This window comes from Hemitrygon akajei, chromosome 3, assembly GCF_048418815.1.
Source record: "Hemitrygon akajei chromosome 3, sHemAka1.3, whole genome shotgun sequence".
In the NCBI taxonomy this organism is placed as follows: domain Eukaryota; kingdom Metazoa; phylum Chordata; class Chondrichthyes; order Myliobatiformes; family Dasyatidae; genus Hemitrygon; species Hemitrygon akajei.
Window position 1 is genome coordinate 154,296,649 of NC_133126.1, and position 20,610 is coordinate 154,317,258.

The window sequence follows — 20,610 nt, forward strand, 5'->3', positions numbered from 1 at the left end:
AAGAAATAGAAATTTTAATTCAAAAAGGAAATATTAAAAAATTTATATCTTGTATGTATAATTTGATTCAAAACCAGGCAACTAAACAAGGAGTCCATAAGTCAAGACAAAAATGGGAAAGTGATTTGAATATTAAAATTGAAGAAACAAATTGGTCAAGACTGTGTCTTGACAGTATGACAAATACAATAAATGTTCGGTTAAGATTAGTGCAATATAATTTTTTACATCAATTATATATTACACCACAAAAAATAAATAAATTAAATCCAAGTTTATCTGATCAGTGTTTCCGATGTAACCAAGAAACTGGTACATTTTTACATTCTACATGGTCTTGCTCTAAAATTCAACCTTTTTGGACAAATTTAAGACTTTTATTGGAACAAATTACGGGAATAAAACTTCCTCATAATCCAATATTACTTTTACTAGGTGATATTGAAGGGACAAAACCAAAACTCAAACTTAATAAATATCAGAAAGAATTTATAAAAATTGCGCTGGCTGTAGCCAAAAAGGCTATTGCAATTACTTGGAAATCAGATACATATTTAAGTATAGATTGTTGGAAAAAAGAAATCTATGGCTGTATTCCATTAGAAAAAATTACTTATAACTTAAGAGATAAATATGAAACATTTTTGAAAATCTGGGGCCCTTATTTACAAAAGACAGGATTAAATATATAGGTGCTCTGAAGAGAAAATTAATGGCTACTTGGGGAAAGAAATAAATACATATACTAAAGTTATTAAGAACTCCATGGAGCATGTGGAGACCTTCCAACAACCAGGCACTCTTTCTTTCTTTTTTTTCTTTCTTTCTTAATATTTTTTTTTTATATAGGGTAGTTAGGGGGGAGGGATTAAGGGGAGGGGGGAAGGGTCACATATCTTTTTTTCTTCACTTGTAATCATTTAAAAATTTAATTAAATAAAATTTAAAAAAAAAAAAAAAAAAAAAAAAACCTGGCCAGATGTGAAGTGTTGCACCTTGGTAGTTCAAATGTAAAACAATACACTATTAAGGGCAAGATCCTTTACAGCAGGGGTTCCCAATCTTTTCTATGCCCTGGATACCTACCATTAACCAGGTTAGGAACCCCTGCTTTACAGTGTTGATGAGCAGAGGGATCTTGGGGTCGAAGTTTACATCCCTGAATGTGTCTGCACATGTTGATGGGATGGTTAAGAAGGCTTATGGCATGCTTGCTTATTTGAAAAGTCACTAAGTGACGTTGCAACTTTATAAAACTCTAGTTAGGCCACATCTGAAGTTCTGCATACAATTCTGGTCACCTCATTGTAGAAAGGATGTTGAAGCTTTGGATGCTGCCCGGATTAGAGGGCAAGTGCTATAAAGAGAGGTTGAACAAACTTGGGTTGTTTTCTCTGGAACAGTGGATGCTGATGGGAGTTCTGATAGAGGTTTATAAAATTATGAGAGGGAAATAGAAGGATCTGGATATTATGTAGGCAGAAGGGATTAGTTTAGAGTATAGTCAATATTTTGGACTGAGATCCTTCATCGGGATTGATGAAGTGTCTCGGCATGAAATATCAACTACACTCTTTTCCATAGATGCTGCCTGGCCTGCTGAGTTCCTCCAGCATTTTGTGTGTGTTGCTTGGATTTCCAGCATCTCATGTTAGGGATTAGCTTAGTTGGCCATTTGATGGCAAATTTAATTAGTTCAGTGCAAGATTGTTGGCCAAGAGGCCTATTCCTCTGTTGTACTATTCTATGTTCTATCTAGAGTAAATAGCATGCAATCTTAAAAGCTGAGCAGTTGAACTTAACTGGATGACATCCTGGCACAGTAATTCTCTGATTTCTGATTGGACGTCATGGCATAGGGGGTTGAACAATGGTTGTAGTGAAGCTTCACTGGTAACACTGATGTCATTGCTACTGGTTGCAGCCTCTGTGTGAGCATGCCTGAAAAGCAGAATTCAGTTTCACATGCTGTGCCCTTTTAACCAGTGCCAATAATGCCTGCGATCAACCCTGCTTAAAGTCAATTCGATTGCCTATCATCATTAACGTGCTGAATGACTGAAATTTTAAGTTGATGACTCATCTGTGGTTTCTTATCAGGCAGTTGTCAGGCAGTCTGCTGGCACTCAAAATCTAAAGTGGTAAGGAGATAAAGTTGGGAAAAGGCATTTTTAATGTACTTTGAATTGTGGTTGCAGGATAGGCTTGTATGTGCCTGTCAGAATAAAAGTTAAAAATAACAGATGTAGGGAACCTCGCATTAAAGAGATATTGAGCCATTGTTAAGAAACAAACAGAGGTACATTGCAGGTATAGGCAGATGGGAACAAGAGAGCTGCTTATGGAGTATAAGAAATGCAAGAGAACACTTAAAGGAATTCGGGGGGCTAAAAGAAGGCATGAGGTTGGCTTAGCAGACAAGGTGATGGAGAATCCTAAGGGATTCTACAGATATATTGAACAAAGGGATTGCAAGGGATATAAAGTTAGTCCTCTGTAAGATCAGAATGGTAATCCATGCAAGGAGCCAAAAGAGATGGGGAAGATCTTTTTTTTTGCATTTGTTTTTACTCAGACTACAGACACAGAGCCTAGAAGTGAGGAAAAGCAGCACCAACTTTGACCAAATACAAATTACAGAAGTTTTTGCTGTCTTGAGGCAAATTAAGGTGGATAGATTTCCAGGGCCTGACAAGGTGTTCCCTTGTGCAGAAATTGCCAGGGCCCTAGCAGCGATATTTAAATCATCCTTTGTGACAGGTGAAGTGCTGGAGGATTTGAGGATAGCCAATGTAGTTTTGCTGTGTAAGTGAGGCTCTAAAAATAAACCAGGACATTATAGGCTGATGAGCCCAACATCAGAAGTGGGAAAGTTATTTTATAGGCATTCTAAGGGACCAGATATATGAATATTTGGATAGATAGGGACTGATTAAGGATAGCAACACACACAAAATGCTGGTGGAACACAGCAGGTCAGGAAGCATCTATAAGGAGAAGCACCGTCGACGTCTTGGCCCGAAACATCGACAGTGCTTCGCCTTATAGATGCTGCCTGACCTGCTGTGTTCCACCAGCATTTTGTGTGTGTTACTTGAATTTCCAGCATCTGCAGATTTCCTCGTGTTTGCTGATTGAGGTTAATCAGCATGGCTTTGTGTGTGGTACATTGTGTCTAATCAATCTTACAGAGTTTTTGAGGAAGTTACCACGAAAGTGGATGAAGGCAAGGCAGTGGATATTGTCTATGTGGACTTTAGCAAGGTATTTGACAAGATCCCAGATGGGAGGTTAGTCAAGAAGGTTCAGTTGCTCAGCATTCAAGATGAGGTAGTAAATTGGACTGGACATTGGCTTTGTGGGAGAAGCCAGAGAGTAGTAATAGATTGTTGCCTCTCTGACTGGAGACCTGTAACTAATGGAGTGCCGCAGGGATCGGTGATGGGTCCATTATTTGTCTTCTATATCAATGATCTGGGTGATAGAGTGGTTAATTAGATCATCAAATTTGCAGGTGACACCAAGAATCTGGGTGTCGTGGACAGCGAGGAAGACTATCAAAGCTTGCAGCAGGATCTGGACCAGCTGGAAAAATGGGCTGAAAAATGGAAGACAGAGTGAGGTGTTGTACTTTAGTAGTACCAACTAGAGTAGGACTTACATGTGAATGGTAGGGCACTGACGAGTCCGTAGAACAGTGATGTGGGAATATTGGTCCATAATTCATTGAAAGTGGCATCACAGTTTGATAGGGTTGTAAAGGAAGCTTTTCTCACATTTGCCTTCATAAATCAAATTATTGAGTACAGGAGATGGGTTGTTATGCTGAAGTTGATTCAGACGTTGGTGAGGCCTAATTTGGATTATTGTGTGCAGTTTTGGTCACCTACCTACAGGAAAGATGTAAATAAGGTTGAACAAGCACAGAGAAAATTTACAAAGATGTTGCCAGGTCTGGAGGACCTGAGTTATGTGGAAAGATTGAACATGTTAGGACTTTATTCTTTGGAATGTAGAAGAATGAGAGAACATTTGATAGAGGTAGACAAAATTATGAAGGGTAGAGATAGGGTAAATGAAAGAAGGCTTTTTCCACTGAGGTTGGGTGGGACTACAACTGGAGGTCATGGGTTAAAGGTGAAAGGTTTAAATAGAACATGAGGGGAAACTTCTTCACTGAGAGGGTCATGAGAGTGTAGAGCGAGTTGCCTGCACAAGTGAGTGCATGTGAGCTCGATTTTAATGTTTAAGTTAAGTTGGGATGGTGGGGTTATGGAGGGCTATGGTCCTGGTGGCGGTTGATGGGAGTAGGCAGTTTAAATAGCTTGGCCTGGACTAGGTGGACTAAAGGGCCTGTTTTGGTGCTGTACTTTCCTATGACTCTATGATATGATTAGTGTTGGACAGATTGCAATAGAACAGTCAGATGAGAAATAGGAAGTATGATGTGTTGAAAACATGGAAAACTCAAAAAGAATACATAATGCACTCATTTAAAATGGAATAAATTACTGTTGCTTGTTGATGGTATGTAAAAACATTGACTAGAGCATAATGTTGGACCAATAAAATTAATTAGTCTTTCAAACATCCGTTTTAACCATGGCAAAGTCCTGCTGTCAGTCATTTGACTGAAGTAGACAAACTCTAATGACCTATGAGTATTGGAGAAATCCTTTAGAACAGTTACGAGCCAAAAAATTTATTCTATTTTCCATGTATCTGGGCTTTTCTGGAGCTGGTCTGTTTTCAAGCTTTTCCCTGTTGATTTTTATTACTAGTTGTCGAACAGAGGAAATCTCAGCAGGCGTTTACTTAAATGTAAAGCAACAACTCGTAGCTTCCTCGTGTAAAACGTTAACAGATGCACTCCACAGGAACTCCTTGGTTTGACAATATTAAAATATATATGCCTCACTCAACTGACTCACTCTAGGGCCACACAAAGGCATATCTGTAATTATCTACTGTGTGCTTTTAAACAATAGATCTTATTTGAAGTTATAATAAAATGGCCAAATGTGTTTTCATACAACCTTCCCACCCCTCGTCCCTCTCTCACATAATTACTGTAAACATTTATTCATATTTGTCAGTCCAATCATTGATCTAGATCAATCTTTCCAGCTTCACACTGTGAGAGAAGACTGATTTGCATTCCACTTGCTGTCCGACATGGCTAGTGCAATTATTCATACAAGTGTGTTACATAATAATAATCTAACTGAACAATTCAGAGACTAATACAGAGTGCTAGACTCCAATGATTAGACTATTAAGGAATCAAATCACAACTCTTCAATGTAATATAATTCAAGGATACATTGGGGTAATTTTAATGTGATATCTGCTAGGATATTAATGGAAAAAGGTGGAATGTTGGAATTAAAAACTGGCCAGCGTTCTTCTGTTAACTGAAGTAGGGTGTAATATCGTGATTTATTCATTTCTCCCTAGTTACTCCCCCAATAGCTCTGGCAACACTTGGATGAAGCATTTTGAGACAGGAGTTTGACAGTGCTTACAGGGTATTTTGGGCAGATAAGACTAGCCTTTTGATCCTTATTGGGTATTGCTGGTGTAAACTTGAAAGTTTCAAAGCTATGCAGGCAAGTGTTACCAAGTACCTGACACAAGTGTGTAGATCATATATGTCAAACTCAAGGCCCGCGGGCCAAATCCGGCCCGTGGTGGAATTATCTTTGGCCTGCGAGATAATATCTAATTACTATTAAAGCTGGCCCCAGTAATCGAAGCGCCTATGGCGTATGATATGGCTAATGCTGAGTTTATTCAGGTACCAGGTTTTCAGGGTTTTTAGTGTTTATTCGGCAGTCTTGCTCGGCAGTCTTCTTCATAAGAAACGGAATTTGTAAAGTGAAACACTTTGTAGTTATAGCAGAGACTGAGACACATGAGAGCAGGCTGAAAAAACGGAGGCAACGAAAGCTGCGTTCGCACGCGTCCGACTGATCCGGCCCGCATGAAGCTGCATTTTGCTCAATCCGGCCCGTGACCTAAAATGAGTTTGACACCCCTGGTGTAGATGTTGTCCTCAAGTCTGTATTTCTATTCATTGCTCAGAAATTTTATGTAAAATTTGAATGAATTGATCTGCTTAATAAAAGAAACAGTGAAATCTTGGATACTTTAGGTAGTCTCCCTTTATTTAGTTTATTTGGCTGCAAGTATTTTCACTTTGCACTTCATTTCACTGACTTGAATAATAATGGCTGAAGGGAATGTATTAAATCAAGAATTTGTCCTACCTGACTATATTTAGTTGGAGCAAAATGCAGACTTCAATAAAATTGGGCAATGGTCTTTCAGTTTTATATTTAAAATCATTGTTGTTGAAATAACTGCATTCTAATCTTCAACTATGCTCCAGTGAAGAGTGAAATTTCATCATGAATAAAAAAGAGTCAGACCTGTACTTGTCACAAGCTTTTAAGTAAGAAGAGGTTAAAATTCAAAAAATATCAAGTATTTTCAACAGAACAATGAAAGCTGTAGAAACAGCAGTTGAAATAGGTTAGGTTCAGCAGAATCAAGTCAGATATTTGTGAAGTTAATATATATATGAATGGCTGGGGTTTAACCCTCAACTACCTCCTGCAGTGTTTGAGTAGTTAGAAAAGCAGAGGGGAAAAGAGGTGGTACTTTGGAAGCTAATTAATGATTTAAAGATTAGCATTATTTCTTACGTGTACGTGGAAACGTTAAAACATACAGTGAAATGTGTGATCTGTGTCAACAACCAACACAGGGTGTTTGGGCAGCCTGCAAGTGTCACCATGCCAACCTATTAGCACTAATCCTTGGAATCTCGGAGAAAACCAGAGCAAGCTCACACAGTCACGGGGAGAATATACAGACAGGAATTAAACCCCAATCACTGATTGCTGGCATTGTAAAGCATTATGCTAACTGCTACCATAAGACATAGGAGCAGAATTAGGCCATTTGGCCCATTAAGTCAGCTCTACCATTCAATCATGGCTGATTTATTATCCCTCTCAACCCTATTCTCTTGCCTTCTCCCCATAACGTTTGACACCCTTACTTGTAAAGAATCTATCAACCTCCGCTTTAAATATACCCAATGACTTGGCCTCCACAGCAATGAATTTCACAGATTCACTCCTCTCTGGCTAACAGTTACCATGCCACTGTGCCACTCAGTTGATCTGCTATTTTAATCTGAGGTATTTTAGCTGTTCAGTATTTTAATTGCTGATATCTTGAAAGCAACCAAGGAAACCAACAATAAATGATTGATTGGAATGGTTGATTTGTAGCTTCTGACAATTATTCATTAGATGTTGTCAGTGTTTCCTGCTCTATTTACTTGGCTCTTTCTTTGCATGCTGGTGGTTTTCCTGTCTGAGTTTGTATTGCACATAATCAGCCTGACTGGGCTTATTTTGATTTATTTGCCTTGATGTACAACAACTTTAACTGTAACAGAAGGCAGAGCCTTGTGAAATTTAACAAATCACATTGCGTCCCGTGAACATTTTGAACTTTTCACCGTTTATCCCCAGGCAAGGTTTTATCCCATGTGTTGTGAAAGTGACAGATACACATTTAAGAAAAAATGTTGAATTATTAAGATTATGAAGGTTTAAGACAACAGACTACCCGGTACTAAAATTCTACTAGATTATAATATACAGTACATTGAAAGAAAACTAAATAAATTGAGTTTTTAAATGACTGGCTGGTCGATACTATCTAAGTTGATGATATTATTTATTTGAGAAAGGTTATCTGTAACATAGATCAACAAAGCTGGTTTCCCTTCCAATTCTGCCCTTAAATTTGATTAAGACTGTTCGCTACAGCTTAAGCACATCTGCCAGGCAGTCTGTATTCTTTCTACCTTTGCATAAAAAGCTTTTTTTCTGTTTTGTAATCTAAACCAAATTGTGTTTTGATGGAGAGGGCTCCAAATCTAAATGAAGAAATGTGTTCCCTGATCACCAATGAACATCTGAGCTCTAATCCTAAGGCCATCATCTGTTTTTTGGACCCTTACCAGAGGAAATAGTTTTTCTCTCTTTATTCTATCAATGCCATTAATCTCATTAAGCATGTCAATTGTTCACCTCTTTACCTTTCATAATGCTTTAAAGGGTATCATATTTTAACATTTCTAAGGAGCAATACTCATTGAATTAAAACTTTGATGTGTTACTCGTCATACTGGTTATCCTATCTTCCAAGGAAAGTCTATTTATCTATTAACTCTAATGATTTATTGAAGAGGAAAGATAAAATTGCTGATGCACCCCTTACACTTCCATATATAATATATTATGAATTCAATAACTGAGACCTTTCTCAGTTATTAAGGGAGCTAGGGCTTTACTCTTTGGAGAGAAGGAGGTTGAGAGGAGACATGATAGAGGTATACAAGATATTAAGAGGAATAGACAGAGTGGACAGCCAGCGCCTCTTCCCCAGGGCACCACTGCTCAGTACAAGAGGACATGGCTTTAAGGTAAGGGGAGGGAAGTTCAAGGGGGATATTAGAGGAAGGTTTTTCACTCAGAGAGTGGTTGGTGTGTGGAATGCACTGCCTGAGTCAGTGGTGGAGGCAGATACACTAATGAAGTTTAAGAGACTACTAGACAGGTATATGGAAGAATTTAAGGTGGGGGGTTATATGGGAGGCAGGGTTTGAGGGTTGGCACAACTTTGTGGGCTGAAGGGCCTGTAATGTGCTGTACTGTTCTATTCTATTCTATTCTGTACCGTGCAATGTTTGACAAAGAAGTGATAAATATTAAAATGTTATTTTCAGATCCACCCCTGGAGTAGCTAAAACAATGGAAGATAACCAGTGCAAGCAATTTGCAATTGTTTGAATATTGGCTTTCTGATTTAACGGTTTTCTTACCATTAAATTCAATTTAATACAGAGGTGTCGTAAATGAGAAATTAACCCTTCCCACTTTAAATGCATGCACTCCAGTGTTTACTCTGTTTATGCCTCACATAATATTATAAATCTCTGTCAGGTCCCTCTCAGCCTCCGCTGTTCTACAAAAAACAACTCTCCTGACAGCACCTGCCCTCTCATTCAGGCAGCATCCTAGTAAACCTCTTCTGCACCCGTTACAGAGCCTCTGCATCCTTCCTATGATAGGGGAGAGGGACCATAACCAAATGCGATACTCCAGATATGGCCCAATCAGAGTTTTTATGAAGCTGCAACATAACTTGTTGCCTCTTGAACTCAGTGCCTCAACTAATAAAGGCAAGCATGCCATGAACCTTCTTAACCACCCTATCAATCTGTGCAGCCACGTTCAGGGAACTGTAAACTTGGACTTGTTGGTTCTTCTGCTCATCAACAGTGTTGAAGAGTCTTGCCCTGCACAATGTACTGCCTCTTTCCATTTGATCTGCCAAGGTGCAACACTTTACATTTGGCTGGGTTAAACTCCATCTGCCATTTCTTCACCCACACCTATAGCTGATCTACATCTCACTGTATCGTTTGGCAATCTTCTACACAATCCACCACATCACCAATCTTTGTATCAGCTGTGAACTTACTAGCCTACTCATCCACATTTTCCTCCAGATTATTAACATGCATTATAAACAGCAGATGTCCTGGTGCAGATCCCTGTAAAACACCACAGGTCAGTGACCTCCAGCCAGAATTAGTCCCACTGACCACTTCTCTCTTACTTCTTTGGGCAAGCTAATTCTGAATTCAAATGGCCAAGTCACCATGGACCCTAAGCCTTTATATCTTCTGAATAAACCTACCTTAATAACCCTATCAAATGGTTCAGTTGCATGGAATCACAGATCATAGATCAATGTCCATAATGGTATCCACCCTATTTGTCCCAATTTCCTGCATTTCACGTATTTCACTCTGTTACGTACCCCGTAACTGGGTCACTTACCAGCAAAGATAGAGAGGTCCGTTGAAGTCTGATGGTACTATTTTTAACAGTCTTTATTTATAAAGGGGCACAAAAATAAGGTTAATACAAACATTCAGATAATATACGTCGCCAATACTCAATCTAAAGCGCGGGTATAGTAATAATCATCAATAAGAAATAACTCTATCGTTGGTCTAGGGGGTAATATATTGTCCTTTGGAAATATAAGAGTCACTCAGTTCCTGCAGGCTTCTGGTTTTTGGGGACCACTGGGTTTTCACTTGATGGAGAGAGAGAGAGATTTGTGAGAAAAAGAAACTTGCCCGGGTCTTTTGATGAGGCCAATCCGTTGAGTCGGGGGAGTTGGTTCCCCATTGTTAGTTCAAGAAAGTCGTTTCTGTGGTACCCGCCACCGGCTTCCAGGCAAGGGAACCGAACACACGTGGCTTCCTTCAAATGGCTGCCCGCTATTACGGGATCGCTAGCGTCTCTTCTGGTGCGTCTGAGGGGGCTGTTCCTACAGCCCCTCTTTTATCCTGACTGGCAGGATTGAAGATGTCAATCAGGTTGGTGGATGATGCAATCTCTCTCTCAACCCGCCCACGTTGCCCGAGGGCTTGCACATATACTAGTTTCCAATCCACAAATGTGTCTCCAAGGAACGAGGCATCCAGCACGTCTCTCTCCCATTTCCTGGGTCCACTGACTCACCCTCCCTTTGGTGCTCTTGCGATTCTCACAAAGGAGGGGGCTGCGGGCACAACACCTGCGATTCTCACAAAGGAGGGGGCTGCGCACATAACAACTCCAAGTCCTTCCTCTCCATGTACCTATCCATTGCTTCTTTAATTATACTTTTGTCCCTGCCTCAACCACTTCAACAGGCAACTCATTCTATATGCTCACCACCATCTTTGTGAAAAAGTTGCTCCTTGGGACTCTTTTGAATATTTCCCCCCCCCCCCCTCACCCTAAACATCCTAGTTTTGGACACCCCAACCTTAGGGAAAAGACTGTTACTATCCACCTTATCTATGCTTCTCATAAGGTCTCCCCTCCTTCTAAATTCCAAAGAATAAAGACCTCGCCTGACCAACTTCTCCTCATAACTCCAGCCTTCTGATCCTGGCCTAATCCTTGTAAACCTTTTATGCACACTTTCTAGCTTAACCATATCTTTTCAATGGCAGGGTGACCAAAACTGTACACAGTAATGCAAGTGCAGCCTCATCAGTGGCTTATACAACCACAACATATTATCCCAGCTTCTGTACTTAGTGCCCTGACTGACAAAGGCCAGCATTCTAAGTGCCTTTACCACCACCCTGTCTACCTGTGCTGCCAATTTCAGCCGCAAGACGCACTTGTCACCTTCTATTCCATTACACCTCCTTGTGAGCTACCATTCTTCATATTAGTCCTCCACTGGTTTAACTTTTCAAAATGCATCATCCCCCACTTATCCATATTAAAATCCATTTGCAACACCTCAGCACACTTCCATAGCTGATCAAGAACAACCTTTCACCTACGATAACCTTTTTCACTATCAACAATGCCTTCTAATTTGGTGTCATCTACAGACTTAGTGATGAAGCCTTGTGCATTCACTTACTTAATCCAAATACTTTTTTTAAAAAAAGCAAACAGAAGTTGTAGATGCTGGTACACTGAAGTAAAACTCAAAAATATTGGATGGAATATTGGTTATAATTTCAGGCAATGTCTAAGAAAAATGGAGGAATTGAACAGAAATAACACTGCAGGTTGATGAACTGAGGCAGATTCCACTTACAGTCTAGTCACTGGTTGTAGCCTGTATGATCTCACAGAACAAGCACAGCATTGAGGCTGATAAGGTATTGTGGCTCATATCACTAGGGAAAGATGTGGATGGGGTACAGCAACATCCAGCCCATTATCAAAGAAGGCCATCACAATGCCAACAGTTACCAATTAGCTCTGTGTCCTACTTTGGAAAGAATCATTATTTAGTCAAATAAAGCAAGATTCAACATCTGGAGAATAATTACAAAAAAGTCACAATTCAGTGTGTTTTGAATTAGGCAAAGGCATTGTGGGAAGGTCAATGATTAATGTACAGAGACACTAAACTTAATAACAAATGTCATCCCATAAATGGAAACCCTTTTGTGGATTTCTTAATGACTTAGAAAATAATGGACTGCCTGATATAAGTAGACACAAAACAGACAAAGGAAATTTATTCTCAGGCTGAAAATTACAAATAACTAATTAGTTACAAGAAAGAATATTGGAATGTCTCAATTAATCAGGAAGAGAAGAGTTGAGCAAAGGTATAACTATTTTAAAATCTCCAGATACTTGCCTCTATGTAAAGCAAAAATACTGCAAGATACTAGCAATTTGAATGAAGAACAAAAATTTCTGGAAGTACTTAGCAGGATCGTGCACGTCTGTGGAGAGACACAAAGTTGTCATAGACCCTTCATCCCAGCTTGTCCGTACCAACCAAGTTACCTGTCAGTTAGTCCCAATTGCCTGTGTTTGGCCCATATGCCTCTAAAACTTTCCTATCCATGTACCAGTCTAAATGTCTTTTAATGACAATGATCAGAACACATAGTACTAGAACTATTTTCTAAATAATTTAGATTAGACGTGTCTGAAATATCCTCTTCTCCAAAAAATAAAGTGCCTCCATTTTAGTCCTCTTGATTAAAAAAGGCATTGTGAGTTATAAAGTAGGGGGGGGGGCACAGCAACAGGGTGGATGGGTGAATTACCAGACTCACAATTGCTTAAATAAGTGATTGAATCCTTTACAGGTGGGTCACAAAAATTCCAACTTTTGTTCCAGCTCTTCTTATCATGGCCAGAGGCATTAAATTGCATACATTACTTGAATAAAATAAATTTGAGCACCTGAGTAACTCACAAAAAAACACAGATCTTAACAGTGGGGTAGCCAAAATTAGTCCTACTTGAAGAATTTATCTCAGCATTCCTCTCCACCGTTGCTGTTTATATTGTGTGAGCCTCTGATTAATGCTCAGCATTACATCCCATCCCACTGGGCCCAGGTCCAATTATTTTTCCGAGCCTCAAAACCTCATCTTATGATTTGTGATCCTCATGCAACCCTTCATAACATCCTCTCTCACCAAACACTCTGTGTCCTCTTCCTTTTCCATGATCCTTAACCTACTCATTATCTGTAGAACTACAACATGGAAAGCCTTGTGTGTTGATGCCTTTAAGGCCTTGCAGAGTGCCACACTGATGCGTCATTTTAATGCAGAATAATTTCCAGCTAACAGCCTCTTAACTTTGTTTGATGCGCACTAACATTTTAACAGTACCGTGCAATAAGTTAAACCAAGAGAACATCAAAGCTAGGTGCAAATTACAGGAAAGTAATTCAAATATATTGTGGAAATTAATTTGCATAAGTAGGTCACTCACAAAAGCAGCTGAAAAGAGAGTTAAGATAGATTATCTTCAGATACATCATGACAGTCTTCAACAGTTTAAGAGACTGGAACAAATTGCCAATTCACAAGAAATATGCATTTCAACAGGAAGGATTTATTTTACAATTTAGTTTAAACACTATTCAATATTGATAAAATGAACTTCTAAATATAAATGATCTGAGCTCCACTGTTGTGTTATTGAAAAGCAGCTCCTTAAAATCATTTATTTCTCTTCTGTCAGTTCTGCTTATAACAGGTCTCATAAAGGTTATCAATAAGACATAGTTTATCATCAAACATCTTCAAGTTGGGACACAGCAATTAGCATATAATTGTAAAAATGAATTTTTAAGTACGTTCAGCTTGTTGGAATTGAGTTTGTGAGCACCATCAAAAATTGAGAGGGTAACAGATTATCTATGTTAATATCTAATTGGCCTGAAGGAGACTTTCCGCTTCAGGAAATGTATGCTCTACGGATTTGCAATAGGAATAAAACTCCTGCTTTCACTCTTTTCCTAACAATGTATCAAAGTCAAACTTGTAAAGGATAGGGTATGCTTGATGGGAACAGTTCTGTTGCTCTGACTGCTGCACATCTCAGATCACTCATGAATTTTGACTCAATACAGGTATTTCAATATGCGGGTATCCATTTATGGAAATGAATGCTATTATCAGTTCTGTACTAGTAGCGTACAAGTCTCCAACATTTTGGAGCGAATATAATAAAGTCCTTTCAATGTAAATGCATGAATAAAAAGTTTTAAAATCATGTCTGACATGGTTGTTTTAGTGTGTGTTTGAAAGGTGCCAGATGCATTGAAACTGAGCAATATGATACAGACACAATTAATGCCTGTGCATAATTATTAAGGGCCAGATATTCTATCGGTTTTGAAGCTATTTGAATCAGCATTTCCCCAGTGAGATAAAATATCTGACAATTTTCGTTTTCAGAGTGATGGGAGAACAAATATAGCATTTCTAAATTCCAAGCTTTCTTAAAACGTATTTAAAACTCATGAAGGATTTCTATCTTGTTTAAGACTTCCAGATTACAAATGATTTCTAAAACACAAAGGATTTCCAAATCACAGGTACAATTCCTATAAGCTAAAAAAGCATACCCTCAAGCTGCAGATAAAGCAGTCATCCGTCACAGAAAGCAAAAGCAGGCGAATGGATTCCAGTTCACCGTGTTTCTATCATTCTTTTCGATGTTCCTCAACAATTCCTAAAAAGCTCTTCATTTATATAGTTTTCCTGCCGCTTGGATGACTTCACGTACGTGATATTTTTTCAGATACCTTTGAACACATATACGATCTAAAAGCTTCTTGAGACGAAGTTCCCAGGTACCCACAATTAATGCTCTGAAAATGATTCTCCCAACTATTAACAGATCTGCTATTTGATATGTTATGACTTATGGCCTTACCACTTACAGTATAAGCCCGTGCCTGGATGTTAGAATCACAATCAGACTCTACAGCCCACCACATCCATGCTGACTACTGAGCACCTATACTAATTCTAGTTACCACTGTTGTTACAATGCTGACTATGCGTCAGTGATTCATGTGTTTCAGGAGCTTCTTAAGTATTATGAAAGTACCTGCCTTCACATTCTCAGACAATATGTTCCAGATTGCTCCCACCCTCTAGGTGAAAAACTTTTCCACACATTCCCTCTGAGTATTATTCCTCATCTTATTAATATGCACCCTTGGTTTTCAGGGACATCTCCCATGAGTCAAAGATTATTACTATTTACCCTATCCATGCATCTCTTAATTTTTGCATAACTCTATCAAATCTCCCACGGCCTCCTCCAAGGGAAACAAACACAGTCTTTTCAATCTCTCCTCATAACTGAAACATTCCATCATGGTGAATTTCATCTTAGTAACATTCTGATGAATTTTCTCTGCATTCTCTCTCATTAAATGCCCTTTTCCAACAGTTGAACAGTTGGCGGCTGGGAGGACACTAAATAGATCACTTGTCTGATGTTCTTGCATACATCCATACGATGACAAATTCATTTGAAGAAAGATTGTAACATTTGGTCAGGCATTTGCTGCCTTGATGTCAAGGACAGTCACTCTCATCTCACCTTCCTTGGTACATTAAACAAAAGATATTTTGGTCTTTGTACTCATTTATATAATAATTTGCCTGTAGTGCCCTTTGGATTAAAATGGAATGACTGCTACTTGGTAATGGGCTAGAGAATTTATAGCATGATATGATCGATGTTTTCTTATTCTTTGGTGTCATAGCAAATTCTCAGTTTTTGTAATCATTAGAGAAAAAAGCAGTTTTCATTCCCTGTGTAGTCTCAGATGATATATTGGCTTAATTCACAAATGGCCATCTATTTCTTCAAAAAAAACTTGGTGGGCTAGAGGGTCTGTCCTTCAGGGATTCAGAATTCATTGTTCCCTTTGAATTATTAAAATAAAATTTGCAATTGCTCACACTTCTTTTCTGTAATTTCTGCTTGCATTTACTGTTTGACGTATTCTAGCATTAAATACATTCTCATTCTGCTGACTTATTTTACAGATATTTTCTTCAAATTGCACAAGTCAAGAACAGTGTTCAGGAAGAAAGGTCAACTCAATTCAGGTGGAAGGAAACAGTGATTTCTTCATAAATCATCTTGGAGTGCCAACTGTTCAATTTGCGTATCAAGAGACAAGAGCATCTTTGGTAATTATTCTTTTTTGTGTTTTGATTTACACTGTTTGCTGTTTTGGAAGTTAGTTTATGCAGTTTCACAATTTTGCCAAATGTGTTGCAGGAAATCAGCTTTTTGTACAAGTGGCTGCATTAGGAAAAAGAACAAAAACATATTTTATTACCTTAATATGTAATGAATATAACTATATATTTGGGAACGCGCTGCAGTGTATTGTGAGAATTCTGTGCTTAAAGTTTAATGTTTTAACAACTAGTTAGCTGTCAATCAAAGGAATTTGAATTGGGTTTGCTAATAGACTCGTGCATTGGTTTAATATTGCATTGAATAAATGACAAGTCGTTTTGCCTTTATAATCTCAATCAAGTTCCCCTTTGTGATTCTGTTAATAGCTTTGTAACATCAAGGATGGGGTTTATAGCTTACCAAATCTCATTAATCATGACACTGGGCCTGATTGTGTATGACCCACCCTGGACTCATCACCTGCAGTGCCAGTCAGTCTGCCTGGAAATTTTCCAGATGGTAGAAGGCCAAACAAGCTTATTTCTTTAACTAAGAAGTGTCCTGTGAAGTAGAGTATACTTTGAACACCCAATGGACTTGGAGAGCTTAATGCTGTCAAAAGTCTTTGAGCTATTTTTAAAGGTCCCTGATAGCTTTATTTAAAGATTACCTGAATAGTTTTAGATAACGAAAAAGTAATATATTAACTACCTCAAAACAATTTCAAATTTTTCAATATACCTTCAACACAAAAAAAAACTTGAAATAGCTCAATCTCTCATCGGCATTTACTGTTTCTGTCAAGGTTGGTGGTTACACTGAGTGAGTTCAGAAGTCTGAAATGTACTGAGGCTCCAATGGCTGATGATTTCCAATGCAACAGCCTGCTGTAGTCAGCATGGTTTAACCTACTGAGTTTAACCATTGAATTTACTATGTTTACTAATGTGTTTGGGGCAAAATCTTATTTGTAACTAATCTGTGGAACTCTTCAGAACCAGCCAACACCACTTCTCTCTTCACTGATATCTAACTCCTACCACATTTGGTGTCCATTTTCAAATACATTGAATCTTGTATCCTCCTGTTAATACGGGTATAGTTCAGAGTGGCGTAACAATGCAGACCACTCTTACCTTCAGGAGATTGGTTTGTTTGACTGGAGCTTATATTCACATAAGTACACATGGAATGACATACCACCAGGTCCAGATATGCTAAAGTAAAAGGAATAGGTTATTTGCTTCCATAAGTGTTGAGCTGAAAGTCTTCTTCGGAAGAATCCCAAGATGTCAGTAATGAACCAGCAGCCTCTCTGGCTGTAGACAATTTGCAACATTCAGTCCTTTCAATTCATTCACCATATTTGCGCACATGTGCAACATTGTCAATTGATGTGGAGGTGCTGTCACAGCACTTTTCACACAGGGATCCTATTCACATCTGATGCACCATCAATAACTCTCTGAGACTGGAAGTGAATGATAGGCTTTTATTAACAGCAAAAAGGGAGCACGACATCTCAAAGACTGAGGGAGGAGCAGTGCCCCAATCGCCTTTATACAGGGGTCTAAGGGAGAAGCCACAGGAGCAGTTAGCAGAGGGGCGTGTCCAGACAGGTATACATAGTTTACCACAACGTCACGTACCATTGTTTTGCATTTGAAATGTTTCATGAATGCTGCCGTGTACGGACGGATTCTCGCTAAAAGTTACAATAAACTTGCAAGATGTACACGGTGTGGTGACCCATCAACATCAAGTGTGCTGTTCAGTTTCGTCATTGAAAAAAGGGTCAAATCTTAAATCAGTTTTGCTACCTCTGGAACATCATGTCATGCTAGATTTAATTAAAGGTATCTTCATACCTTTAAAATTTTTCAACACCTCCTCTACTATAATGAGAACTATCCCAAAAATCTCCCCATTTACTTCATGCCTTTCTCCTTGGTAAAAACAGTGGAGAAGTATTCATAAGAACTTGCTCATCTCCTGCAACTTCACACAAAAGTGTCTCCTTTGGTCTTTGAGGAACTATACTATCTCTCTAGTTACTCTTTTTTACTCAATATATTTAATATACTCCTGCTTTACTTCTTGAGGACTACACTCCAGCATCCTCTATACTCCTTCTCCAGTGATTCTCCTGACACCCACTGCCTGTACCTGACCCATGCCTCCTCTGTTTGCATGTCCAGGACCTCAATATCCTCTTCATCTTACAGGAACATGCAGACTTGAGCTCTCACTAATTAAATTTTAAAGCCTCTTGCTTTCCTGTGGTACCTTTTCCCACAAACAACCTACTCCAACCAACCTTTGTGACCTTATGTCTCATACCATCAAAATATGCCTTGCTCCAGTTTAGAGGAGAAACACGTGGACAAGTTTTGTCCCTTTCCATAACTATCTTGAAACTAATGGAGTGATGGTCACTGCTCCCAAAGTGCTCTCCCACTGTCGCATCAGTCATTTATACCACCCTGTTTTCCAAGAGTAGTAAGGCCGAGGAAACTTTACTGAATGCACCGAAGAAACTCCACCCTATAACAAAATCCGATCCCATGATAACCCTATAATTCTGACAACTCTCCATATTTATATATAACTTACTTACTGCCCATTTCACCACTGGCATTTAGGGCAGCAACGAAGGTCCTGCATCTCTGGTGGTGTTCAGGACTTCCTCCCTCTTGACCTTCACTACTGTCAGTCATGCAAGTCCCTCGTCAAGACTCAGGAATAGCATCACAGATGTAGAAGTAATCTTCATTGCTGTTTCTGTAACTATTTTGTTTTACTTGTCAGGGTTGTTTGCCCTAAGCTGAACCTCCAAACCCGGAGGACCAGTAGATCACTATTAGTCTGGCTTCTACCCTTTGACCTGTTTGGCATAGTGACCCTACCAAGAGCCAAAGCATAAAACCCTGACTTTCGCCAAAATAGTTCTCCAGGTCATTGAGGCAAGGTTGTGGGCCTCTTGGAGGAAATCTGTACCTACAATTCTGTATATTGCCCTTCTAATTCTCATTGACTATTTAGGAGCCTATGGTAGAATCCCAACAATGTGATCATGCCTTTCTCCAACCATGAAGCATTATTGGAAGATCCTTCAGTAATTTCATCCCTGACTACTGGTGTGACAGTTCCCTCAATCAACAATACAACCCCCTACTTCCAACTCTATCTATCTAAGACACCTGCACACCAGAACATTAAGTTTCTGTAATGGTTTCCATGTTTCTATAATGGCTACAATATCCCCAGTCTCACATAGGCATCTAAGTCTTAAGTTCATCAGCCTTACCAATCAGATCCTTTGCATTGAAGTAAATACAATTTAAATCAATGTTTTGTTCTTGCTGCTGCTCTTTCTTCTGCTTGTCATGCCTATTCAACTTGCTATCATTGACTTCTGCATCACTCTCAAGACTTTCATTTGCCTTCCGGATACTTGGGATCCCATCCCTGCCAATCTACTTTAAACCCACCCAAGTGGCACTAGCAAATCTGCCGGCCTGGATATTATTCTCCGTCCAGTTCAGGTGCAGCCTGTTCCTCTTGCATTGATCACTTTTGCCCCAGAAGAGATGCAAGTGGTTAAAAAAATGTGAATTGCTGCCCCCTACATGCATTTTACCACCATGCAATCATTTGACATATCCTCCTATTCTTACTCTCACTTGCATGTGGGACGGGAGGTAATTAGAGAACACTGCCCTCGAATTCCTACTTTTCAACCTCTTCCCTCACTCCCCACATACACTAAACAGAACCTTGTCCTTGTGTTAGTTGTGCCAATGTGTATGACTTCTAGCTGCTTGTCCTACCTCTTGAAAATGCTGTATATTTTGTCAAGGCGGATTATGTACGTTAATGTATGGCAATAACAAAGTCATAATTTTACCAACAAGTAAAATTAATGTACCAATTTAATGTTGGTACATTAAAAACAAAAATATGCACTTACAAAACACTTCTAAAGTGCTTCACAGGAACAAATATTAATACCAAAATGTATTCATTACTTGGGCATGTGATCAAAGCTTGAGTTAAAGATAGATTTTGCAGGAGAAGAGAGAATGGAGGAAGGCTAAGGGAGTGAATTCTTGAACCAAGAACAGAGGTCAGTTTCAAGGATGCACTTGGGTCTATATGAGGTGTAATGGAGAAGGGAGAAGCAGGGGATGAGGGAGGGTTATGAGAATTATAGAATAAAAGTACAAGGCAACAACTCTGAGTGTGATCATAAATGGGACGTGCAGCTTTGGAAGCAGGCAGCAAAGTTTTGCCAAAGGTCATGTTGATGTAAAGAATGTATAAGACTTCCTGAAAGTGCCAGTCCCATGTGAGGGTTTTGAGCAGCAGATTGACTAAGGCAGAATGGAGACAGGTGATGTAACCAAGATGGAAGTAGGTGATCATGGTAATTAGTGGTTGATGATTCAACTGTTTATTCAAGGGGGTTGACGTTTGGACATTGGCTTTACAGATAGTTCTTTAAACCATCTGTCATTGACTCATAGCT

General features: G+C 39.1%; 1 protein-coding gene across 7 annotated transcripts in view; it reads left to right on the top strand.

Moving 5' to 3' along the window:
• LOC140725527 (inactive N-acetylated-alpha-linked acidic dipeptidase-like protein 2) overlaps nucleotides 1–20,610 on the top strand; it is a 965,400-nt gene that overhangs the window by 800,900 nt on the left and 143,890 nt on the right. For all 7 annotated transcript variants that reach the window (XM_073041096.1, XM_073041095.1, XM_073041098.1 and 4 more), the window contains one exon: nucleotides 15,941–16,087. In XM_073041096.1, the coding sequence (XP_072897197.1) occupies nucleotides 15,941–16,087 (147 nt within the window). The remainder of the gene's footprint in view (nucleotides 1–15,940; nucleotides 16,088–20,610) is intronic.